Source organism: Mastigoproctus giganteus, chromosome 3, assembly GCF_048544385.1.
Source record: "Mastigoproctus giganteus isolate SK-2022 chromosome 3, ASM4854438v1, whole genome shotgun sequence".
NCBI classification, from domain to species: Eukaryota; Metazoa; Arthropoda; class Arachnida; order Uropygi; family Thelyphonidae; genus Mastigoproctus; species Mastigoproctus giganteus.
In genome coordinates, this window is record NC_143577.1 from 133,007,013 (window position 1) to 133,018,770 (window position 11,758).

The following is an 11,758-nucleotide window of genomic DNA, read 5'->3' on the forward strand; positions in this document are numbered from 1 at the left end:
GTCTATCACCAACATCCTCGATGTGATTTTCCAAAAACCAGCACACCCGCAACTACCAGAACAACTGCAGATCTGCGATAGAAATGAAACATATCATATAGATCAAATGGAACCACCTTTTGCCTTAGAAGAATTACAACAGGCAGCGCAACAAATAAGGAATAAAAAATGTCCAGGCCCAGATCTTCTGGAGCCGGCGATTATTAAAAAAGTAGCAGACATCTCTCCGCAGACTTTACTAAACCTCTTCAACACATGCCTGAAGACAGGAGTCTTTCCAGCCGACTGGAAAATGGCCAACGTCAAATTAATTCTAAAAAATCCAATGAAGCCACCAGAACAAGCTGAATCATACCGGCCAATTTCCCTGCTCCCAGTTGCTAGTAAACTCCTTGAAAAGATGCTTCACAAGCGACTCCTGCACCACTATGAAGCTGCAAATCTCGTGATGCCCACACAGTTTGGGCTCAAACCCGGAACCTCAACAGTGGATGCTCTCAACAGCCTCCTAAGTTTGGCTGCTGCCTGTGATAGGAAGTATTTCTTGGTTATTTCGGTCGATTTTGCTGGGGCATTCGACACCATCTGGTGGCCGAGCGTCCTAGCCAGACTGAGGAAGGCAAAAACACCCATCAACCTTTACAAAATAATGAGTCATATTTATCCAAGAGAAAAATACAAGTAGTGACTCCGTACAAGAAACTGACCAGGCCTGTTTACAGGGGCTGCCCCCAGGGATCGGTACTGGGACCACTCCTCTGGAGTATGGTTTTGGATGAGTTTCTGTCCTTCGACTTGGGGGAAGTCCACTCAAAGGCATTTGCAGATGACCTGATACTGACTGTTTCCGCAGACAATCGACTTCAATTGGAAACCCAGGCAAATCGAGCAATTCAAATTCTACAAGACTGGATGAAGGTCCATTTTCTCAAGATCTCACCGGGGAAAACCTACTCAATGCTACTGAAAGGAACATTAAATCTCTGTAGACCACCGCAAATTAAAGTAGAAAATACAACTATCAAACTACTCAGTGAGATGAAATATCTAGGAATCATACTGGACAAGAACCAATCTTTCAACCCACACTTGAAACATATCCGAGAGAAAATAAGGAGATATTCTGCCCTCGTCTCAAGAATAGCTAAAAGGGATTGGGAACTCAAGAGGCACACCTTGGGACTGTATTACAAAACAACATTTATACCAGCCATAACTTACGCGTCACCCATCTGGTTCCAGAAAGCAACTACTGCAGTTAACAGAAGGACACTCGATTCCATCCAACGGACAATACTCCTCTCTATTACACGGGCCTGCTGCACTGTGAGTACACATGCTCTGCAGGTTCTGGCGGGAGCACTCCCCTTGACCTCGAGGTGGTGCGTTGTGCCATGGTGCAGCATCTCGCAAAACGACTTCCCTGCACCTTCCTGGGCCACTCCATTGACCCATACCGGGAGGTCAGGAACCAATATACGGCTCAAATTAAGACAAGAAAGAGACACTCCTGGGAAGACTTTGTATCCACAGTGGGAAATGCAGACCCCTGGGGATTGGTATATAAAATCACCACCAGTAAATTCCCCAGGGGAGAAGTCGTTGCTGCCACCTTAACACCTCAAGGGACATACACTAGTTCCTGGAACTCTTCCATTAATAATATATTGGACCATATCCTCCTACCTTCAACAATTCCACACACGCATGAACAGAGAACTCTCTGCGAGGGGAATGATAAATACTCCACCCAGACAGTGGAGCCCCCTTTCACGATAACAGAACTCAACATAGCTGCAGCCAAAATGCAAAACAGGAAAACTCCCGGCGAAGATCAAATAGAGCCGGAAATACTAAAAAAGGCAGTGGAAATCATACCGGACACTATATTAAACCTAGCAAATCAATGCCTCACAGAGGGTTTCTTTCCAACTTCGTGGAAGACAGCCCGAGTCAGACTTATCCTGAAAAACCCCACTAAACCCCAGGACATGCCAGGCTCATACAGGCCTATCGCTCTGCTGTCGATGCTGAGAAAGCTCGTTGAGCGACTCATCTACCACAGAATTGAAAACCATTACCAGAATGCACAATTGATGTCAAGAAACCAATTTGGTTTCAAGAGGGGATGCTCCACCACTGATGCCTTCGAGAGGATCATCGATGCAGTCAGAAACTGTAACAGGAAATATTTCCTCCTCATCTCAATTGACTTCGCTGGAGCCTTTGACTCCCTCTGGTGGCCCAGTGTTCCGGCCAGGCTCCGACGGGCTGAAATCCCATCAAATCTATTTCGCTTCATGAAATCTTACCTGGAAAACCGAAGAATCACTGTCAGCACTCCCTTTACCTCTGTATCCAGACCGGTTTACAGGGGCTGCCCCCAGGGATCCGTCCTGGGGCCGCTCCTGTGGAACCTGGTGCTTGATGAGTTTTTAAACCTGGATGTTCCAAATGTCATTACACAGGCATATGCTGATGATCTGATTATGATGCTTCAAGCAGACAGCAGGGCTCAACTGGAGGCCATAGGCAATCATGCCACATACATGCTACAGGATTGGGCCAAGAGGAATCTTCTAACGATCTCAACCGAAAAAACAAACTCATTACTCCTCAGGGGTGCCCTTGACCCTGGTAGACCTCCACTAATCAAAATAAATGGAGCGACCATCAAGCTCAAACAGGAAATAAAATACTCAGGAATAACACTAGACCGAAACTTGAACTTCACATCTCATCTCTGTTATCTCAGAACGAAAACAAGAAGACTCTCGGCCCTGTTAACCAAAATCACCAGGAGGGACTGGGGACTAAAGAAGAGGGTTCTCTCTCTTCTATATAAAGCTCTCTTCATTCCTATCCTTTCCTATGGTGCAGGCGCCTGGTATCAGAAAGCAAACACAGCAGTCAACAAGAAAAAGCTGGAGTCGATCCACCGATCCATACTATTGACAATAACTAGAGCCTGCTGCACGGTAAGCACCCATGCACTCCAGGTCCTGGCGGGCTCCCTTCCCCTGGACCTGGAAATTGTGCACTGTGGGCTGCTACACCAACATTCAAAAAGAAGAACCACAACTTATCTAGGCTACACAACAGATCCACAGAAAAGCAAATCCTCAGAAAATAAGAGGTTAACGGAACACCTGCAATCTATCTGGCAAAATAGATGGAATCTACCACAAAAGGGCAAGTCACCAAAAAATTTATACCCGATGTCAGCAGGGTATATCCTATTTCCCCGTCCTGGTTTTCCCCTGGCTTGCACACCACCTTCCTTCTTACGGGACATGGCTCCTTCAGAGGAAAACGCCACGAGCTGGGAATCTCTGACAACCCGAGCTGTAACTGCGGTCAGGAGGAAACATGGGAACATCTTATCCATGACTGTGACAACTACGAGGACCTCAGATGTCAGCTATATACACGCATCAACTCCTTGCTAAAAAACCGAGAAGAAATAATATTGCAAGAAGAAGATAATTACCGGGCTTTCACCATTTTTGCCCGCGAACTCTTTGAAAGACAAAGATCCCTGCCACATCATCACTAACCTATGAAAACACAGACGTAACTACCTGAGATGACTGCGAAACTCTGAACTAGTGACCACCTGAAGCAGATACAACACATGAACGCAACAAACTGGACCTGACTTCTGGACATGGACCTCCACTGGACCGATGCAAAGACGAAGATTGCAACTTGGACTCGGACCCTGAAGATTGCATCTTATGATGCCATACAGCCATATAGTGGCTGTATGGCATCCCTGCCTCCCCTCCTGCCACCCCTCTTTCTCCTCTGGTGGGGCATGGGCATGCCCCACTATTTCAACAGGGGTAATCTTCCCTATAGACCCCTTACTTCCAATTTCCAACCCCTCCAGTCTTCCACCTCCCCTCCCATCTCTTTCTCTTTACAACAGCGCCTGCCCCACACGTACAAATTTAAAACACCAAAATTCATGCCCGAACTATTAGGAAATATTATTACCTCCAGCGCTTTTCCCTTATAGCCCCTCTAAGTTGCATATAATGTACCATCTGTGGCCAAAAGAAAAGAAGAATTTTTATTTTAATGAATTTTTTTTTAATTATTATTATTATTATTTTATTTTTATTTTATTATTTTTTTATTATTATTATTTTTTTTTATTTATTTATTTTTTAATTTTATTATTTATTTATTTATTATTATTATTATTTATTTTTTTTTTTTTTAAGGTCCTAGCCACTGAAATCTCAGGAAAATAGGTGGTAGGACCTGCCAGAGCAAACTGTAAGGGAACACCTGGCTGGCCTCCACGTGGCAGAGTACGTAAACGACAGGTCCCATCTGGGGCCTGGCGGCTAACAAGCCAGAGGAACAATGGGCACAACATATTACACAATACATGATCCACACACTTTTAAACCTCTGGGCTTGACAGCGTACTGTCCTCGATACAAACAACATACGCGGAGATGGGGTAAATCCCTGGTGCTGTTAGACCCAAAAAATACTCTGTACTCTGTACTCCATTGACCCTACAGGAAACCTAAAAAAGAGAGAAAACAAAACTCGCCACCTACATACAGCAGGTCTGGCAGGATAGGTCGTCAGAATCCACAAAAGGGGAAATAACGAGGAAGTTTCTGCCTGATGTCGGAAGATTACGTATTTTTAACAGGTCATGGGGCCCTGAATAAATAAGATCTTTATTGTACAGTTCACCGGTACACGCAGGTACCACGACCATACAATACCCTTCACGGCACCATGCCAGGGGTTAAATGCCAAACTAAACAGTTTTAAATTAGTAAACGATCCCCGCTGTGTCTGTGGGGAAGTGGAGACATGGTCTCACATAATGTATGTGAAAATTATGAGGATCTTCGCTGCCTCCTGATGACAAAGCTGACTTACTTCCCTCGCGACAGAGAATCAAACCTGTTGGACTCGCAAGAGGAGTATAAGGAGTTGACAAAATTCGCCGAGGGACTGTTCACCCTAAGGAGGACACATTGCTATCTACAGGGATCAAGAACAGGCACCACGACTAAACTAACCATTCTTGGACTGATACAAGACCTTCCTTTGGGACTCTATAGATTTTTTTTTTAAGGTCCTTGCCACTGAAATCTCAGGAAATTAGGTGGCAGGACCTGCCAGAGTAAATAACTATAATACTGGTGTACCTGGTCTGCCTCCACGAGGCAGAGTGTGGACAACGTTGGGTCCCATTAGGGGCCCAGCGGCTAAATGACCAGAGGAACAAGGGTACACGACACTACACATGTACAAAATCCATACACTTTTAAACCTCTGGCATTGACAGTGTTCTGTTTCACACCCACCATGTATAGCACGCGGAGATGGGGGAAACCCCTGGTGCCGTTTGACACTAAACACACTCTACACTCTACACTCTATCCAAGTGTAAAGTGTAAAGTGTATTGGTGTCAAACGGCACCAGGGGTTTTTCCCCATCTCCGCGTAGTATACATTGTCATGTGAAACAGAACACTGTTGAGGCCAGAGATTTAAAAGTGTATGGATTTTGTACATGTGTACTGTCGTGTACCGTTGTTCATCTGGTCATTTAGCCGCTGGACCCCTACTGAGGCCCAACGTTGCCCACACTTGGCCCCGTGGAGGCACACCAGGTACACCAGTATTACAATTATTTACTCTGGCAGGCCCTGCCACCTAATTTCCTGAGATTTCAGTGGCTAGGGCCTATGTAAAAAAAAAAAAAAAAAAAAGGGGGATAGACACTAGAGGTTTAGGTAAGGCCGAGATAGGTTTTAAATGAAGGTTAGGTTAAATTTTCACATTGAAGTTTAGCAGCTTGCAGTTGGGACATTCACGGTCGGTAAAGGTAGAGTGGGGGAAGACTGAAGATTGGGGGGGAACAGGTAGAAGTATGGGAGCGAAAGAGAAGGCGATCCCAGGAGTGTCAGTGGAGCAAGCCCCACCAGGGAGAAAAGGGGGGCAGGGGGGATGAAACAGAGGCCCATCTCTTCCTCTTCCCTGCCTAGGGATGGGGTTTTAAAGGTGAACTGGGAAAAGGTGCCCAGTTCAGAACGCCAGGCGACGTGCTGCAGCAGAGTTGCTGTGGTCATGTGGTCCAGTCGTTGAATCGCACATGGGAGAAAGAGTCCCGTCCAGAGAGAGATCATTGTCTAGTAGGAGTCCGCATATATGGTGTCGGATCGCCTATCATTTGTGATGGATGTTCAATCCTAGGAGAGAGAGTGAGGTCCCATCATAACGGCCATAGTCTGGTTCAGTTTGGATGCTCATGTGCAGGGAGCCCTGGGCTAACGGCATGCATTATTGATTGCAATTTGTGTTTTCCTTCTTGCAAATAAGTCTTGTGCAAATTTGGCTAGCGCACTATATTCATCGAAGCTGTCCAGGAGATGGTGTTCCCGGTCCTGAGGTAAGTAAGTTAGTCTGGTGATTAGGATTCCACGTATGTCGTCGTACAGTGGACATTGGTGCATCAAATGTTGCTAGCTCTCGCGTTCCCCACATGGACAATGTGGGTCCTCCACAAGCCGAAAGGCTGCAAGTTTTTCATTGAAAGGTCCGTAAACCGTCAGGAGGTAAGTGGAGTGCAGTCCTGGGTGCAGCCAAGGCGGTGATTTAGGGTACACTTTGTGTATGTCCGGAAGAAATATCCTTGTCACTTCTCCTTTGGTGCTGTTTGTCCAGCGGGTTTGCCATTCTTGTTTAAGATGTCCCAATAATCGGGTCTTTTCTATCTTTCTGTCATTTCTAGGTTCGATGGTGTACCCCATGAATGTGACGGGCATCCCTTTAGATAGGTAGTATGACAAGCCACACCTGACAATCTCCAGGTCCAGCGGGAGAACCCCCGCCAGCACTTGGAGCGCATGCGTACTGACAGTCCTGCATGCGCGGGTTATTGTTAGAAGGATTGATCTCTGGATTGAATCAAGAATTCTTTTATTTATGGCCATGGCTGTCTTGTGGAACCAGATTGGAGCAGCATATGAGATTGCTGGTATAATGTAGCCTTATAGTTGAGAGAGAGAGTGTTCGCTTTTTCAGGCCCCAGTCACGCCTTGTAACATGGGCAACCAGTGCAGAGTAGTTACACTCTATCTAAGGTGTAAGGTGTAAGGTATATTGATGTCATGCGGCACCAGGGGTTTCCCCCATCTCCGCGTTGCTTTCATTGTGGGTGTACCAGTTTGCTGGGAATGCCAGAGATTTAAAAGTGTGTGGGTATTGTACATGTGTAATGTCGTGTACCGTTGTTCATCTGGTCATTTAGCCGCTGGACCCCTGTTGGAGCCCAACGTTGCCCCACCTTCGCCCCGTGGAGGCAGACCAGGAACCCAGTAGACTTAGTTACTCTGGCAGGTCCTGCCGCTTAGTTTCCTGAGATTTCGGCGGCTAGGACCTTAAAAAAAAACAAAAAAAAAATCATAATATGTATGTATATGCACCTGTATATACTCATTTCACTTGTCTGCATACACCATATGTTGTATGCCAATACACACCACTGGGGGGGTTTGATATTACATAGATGGATAGGCCGAGACTGGGCGAAGATTATTTTGAGTGTTGCTAAATTTATTGTGTGGGGCGTTCGCATTGTATATTGATAGAGTAGGAGGGGAGACAGAAGACTGGGGGGTAAAGATAGAAATATGGGAGCGATAGAGAAGATGCCCCCAGTTGGTCAGTGAGGCATGCCCATGCCTCACCAGAGAAGAAAGGGGAGGGGGGTTCGGCGAGGGGGCACAAGGAGTCTCCGCCCCGCCGTGGTAGGTTTGGAAAGGAATCGAGTCAGGTGCTCGATTCTGGTCCCCAACGAGTCTTGATGGCAGTGAAGCTGCATGGTTCAGGTCCATGTGGGCTTTTGCAGATTCAGGGTTCAGTCAGTCGCAGAGTTGTAGGCCATGTCCTTTTATTCTCATTGGAGGTATTGAATTTGTTGTGGGAATGGCTTTTCCCATTTAGTTTCCAGCTGTGTTGTTATTTGCTTGTTGGGCTAGTGTGGCTCGGCGTCTGTTAAACAGTTTCTGTGCAAATTCGGTGAATGCCATGTATGGTCCTTTATCGTCCAGAATGAATTGCTCCTGATCCTTGGGTGAATGTTGTAGTCTTGTCACCAGCTGGCAGCGGATGTCGTCGTATTGGTGGCAGTCATACATTAGATGCGACCAAGTTTCTGGAATGCCACAAGTGCAGTTTGGATTTTCAATTATTCCCAGAGTTGTTAGTTTGGCGTTTAAGGCACCATGTCCTGTGAGTAGGTACGTCACAAACAGACCAGGTGCATACCAGGTTGGTAATTTAGGTTGGAATCTATGTATATTTGGAAAGAATTTATTTGTTATCCGACCTTTAATGGAGACATCCCATCGTGCCTGCCACGCCTGCAGCAAGTGGGTCTGGAGTCTTCTTTTTTCCGCAATGCGGTTATTTCCTGGATCTCCGTTGAAGTCAAGGTGTGTACAAGCATTGCCTTTAGCGAGCTCATGGAGGATGCCTCTTCTCACCACCTCTAGGTCTAAGGGGAGGGTTCCTGCGATGACTTGCAGAGCGTGTGTGCTCACTGTGCTGCAGGCACGAGTAGCAGTGAGTAGCATGATTCTATGTATGGAATCAAGTATTCTTAGGTTTGCGGCTGTGCTGGCCTTTTTATACCAGGCACCAGCTGCGTATGTTGCGATTGGTAAGAAGGCTGCTTTATAATAAAACATCATCGTTCTCTGTTTCAATCCCCAGTCTCTTCGGGCAATTCTGTTTATTAAGGCAGTGCAGTTTCTTATTTTTCTTCTTACGTAGTTTAGGTGCGGTTTGAAGGATAAGCGGGTATCCAAGATGACGCCCAAATATTTGAGCTCTGTGCTCAGCCTTATTGTTCTAGTGCCAGTTTTAATTTGGGGTGGTCTGTGGATGTTCAGTGTTCCCTTTAAGAGTATGGAGTTGGTCTTCGTCGGTGAGATTTGTAGTAAATGGTGTGTGGCCCAGTCTTGGAGAATTTGCACAGCGCGGTTTGCCAGTATTTCCAGTTGTGCCCTGGAATTAGCTTCTATTGTTAAGATGAGGTCGTCCGCGAAGGCTTGTGAGCGGACCCCTTCCAGATCCTTGTTTAGAAACTGGTCCATCAGGAGGTTCCACATTGTTGGTCCAAGTACTGACCCCTGTGGGCACCCTCTATATATTTTTCTTTCTATTTCTTTGTAGGGAGCTTTTATCTTGATTGCGCTGTCGGTGAGATAGCTTTTAAGCACATTGAAGAGGTTGCCAGGAACCCCTGCCTCCCGGAGCCGACCCAGGACGCTCGGCCACCATAGGGTGTCGAACGCCCCGGCAAAATCAATTGAGATAGCTAGCACGTATTTTTTCTCAGATTCTTGTGCTTGGGCAATTAGGCTTTGGAGTGCATCTACTGTGGATCGACCTGGTTTGAATCCGTACTGGTTTGGTGAAGATAGGTTTGCCTGTTGGTAGTGGTGATTTATTCTGGATAACAGTAGCCTTTCAAAAAGTTTACTTAGTACTGTGAGTAGTGTGATCGGTCTGTAGGAAGATGGCTGTTCTGGTGGTTTGTTTGGATTCTTAATTATTAGTTTAACATTGGCCATTTTCCAATCTTGCGGGTATGCTCCCACTGTGAGGCATAGGTTAAAGAGCTGGAGCAAGAGTTCCGGTTCTATTTCTACGACTTTTTTGATTATTTCCGGCTCCAAGAGGTCTGGACCTGGGCCTTTTTTTCGCTGCTATACGTGAAGCCGCCAGGATGAGCTCATCCGTAGTGAATCGCGGTTCTGCATTATCTGTTCCGTACTTATCATTTTCCCTACAGGTCTGGATCTGCTCCTCCGTTTGTGGGTCTTTGTGGGGATGAAAGGTGACATCTAATATATTGTTTATTGATGCCTCCCAGGAACAGGTTTCTTCTCCTTGGGGCGTGACAGTGGTTGTAAGCACTTCACCTCTGGGGAGCTTTTTTGTGACAACCTTGTACGCAACTCTCCAGGGGTCAGTGTTCCCTGAGTTTGCTACTAGTCTCTCCCAGGTTTCCTTTTTATTTTTCCTTATGAGGGCGGTATAAGCGTTTCGTGCTTCTCTATACAGATTTCTGAGCGCGTCCACCTCCTGCTGAGGCCAAGTTCTTCTTGCCTTTTGGAAGTTTGTCCTTTTGGTCTGGACGTCCTTGCGAAGCTGTTGAAGTTCTTGGTTCCACCAAGGTACAGCACCAGGTTTGGGCCATCTCCGTTTGATTGAGGTGTTTGCAGCCACTGTTATAATTTCGGTGATGGTCTTCTGGAGTTTATCAGGGTTCTTAGCTGTGTTGATTTCTTGCATCTTTCTGTTTTTGTTGTCTGTGAGGGTTTTCTGGAACAGGTCCCAGTTTGCTGTTTGCAATGCATAGCGTTGGGGCATTCTTTCTGCTGGCGGTTGTCGATTTAGGTTCCTGTTCAGTTGGAATGTCAGGGCCCTATGGTCTGAAGTGGTCCAGGCATCCTGGACCATCCAGTCTGTGATGTTTCCTGCTATGTTTCGAGTGGCAAGAGAGACATCTATTGTAGCCTCCCAACGGAGGTTGCAAAAAGTTGGCAGCTGGTTTGGTTTATTGAGGACTACGGTAGATGAACTCGTAATAAATTCCTCCAGTCTCTGGCCATTCCTAGTACCTTGCCTGTCGGGGGTATTGCTGTGCCAGGCTGGTGATCTACAATTTGCATCCATTCCGATGATAATTCTTTCCCCTCTTAGTAAGTTGGTAGCATGTTGGAGGTATCTGGTGGCTGTGGTTATGTCTTCACCAGGTCTGCAATATAGCGAGATTATGTATAGGGCACCTAGCGCGGTGATAATTTGGGCGCAGGCAGCCCAGTCCGTGCACAGGTGGGAGACTTTGGTTGCAGTGATGTCGGGATTTCTAATTAGGATTGCAGCCCACGGGGTAGTATCATCTGCTTGTATTAGTTTGTAGTTGAGGGGGTACCCTCTGACTAGTTTGGAGTGGGTATACGGTTCTTGTAATATGATTACATCTGCATTAATTTCATCGGCCTTGAGCCTGACTTGGTCAGCTACGGCCCCTGCCCGTTGTGCATTCAGTTGGATGAATTTGATTTTTGTGGTATTATAGTGATTATGGTGTGCTGCCATAATTGATTCTGGCTTGGTTTAAACTCTTGTTTTTGACGTAAATAGGACATTTGTTGTCACGAACTGAGTGTGAAGCGTCCAACTTCTGACTCTTACAGTTGGCACATGTTGGTTCCTCATCTTTCTTTGGGCAGTCCTTGTAGTCATGGCCTTTGTCGGCGCAGTGGCCACAGGTTGGGATGTTTTGGCTGCAAGTGTGGGTAGTGTGGCCAAACTTGCAGCATCTGTAACATTTTGGAACTACTATATGTTCGTGGAATATGTGGCTGCTCCAGTTGATGAAGATCCGCGTTTGTTTTGCTAGGATCTGCCACGCTGCGGGACTGAGCTCGACAACCCAGTTCCTTGTGTTTCCTGTCGCCGGTTTTATGGCAAATCTAGGCATTATTTGCTCTTTGATGTCGGTTTCCGGTAGGGATCTCTGTAGGTTCCTGGCGTATATTTCTGAGGCTAAGTTTTCTTGTGTCATACTGGCATCCAGGCCATAGATTTTTATGGAGGGTCCTTTCCTTTTTGGTTCCTCCGCTTTTAACCCTATGTTAGTTATCTTGGGGTTGGTTATTATTTCGGTAGCTTCCTCTTTGGTTTCGGTCTCCACGACTAT

The 11,758-nt window shown here is 46.3% G+C and overlaps 1 protein-coding gene across 1 annotated transcript; it reads right to left on the reverse strand.

The window, feature by feature from the left end:
- Positions 1 to 9,660: 9,660 nt before the first annotated feature.
- Positions 9,661 to 10,728, reverse strand: LOC150088277 (uncharacterized). Its single transcript, XM_090370097.1, has one exon. The coding sequence runs from the start codon at positions 10,726 to 10,728 to the stop codon at positions 9,661 to 9,663; it is 1,068 nt and encodes a 355-aa protein (XP_090226223.1).
- Positions 10,729 to 11,758: the final 1,030 nt, after the last annotated feature.

Excerpts from the sequence above, each read along its gene's own strand:
- LOC150088277 (XM_090370097.1), bottom strand. The coding sequence starts at position 10,728 with ATGGATGCAAATTGTAGATCACCAGCCTGGCACAGCAATACCCCCGAC.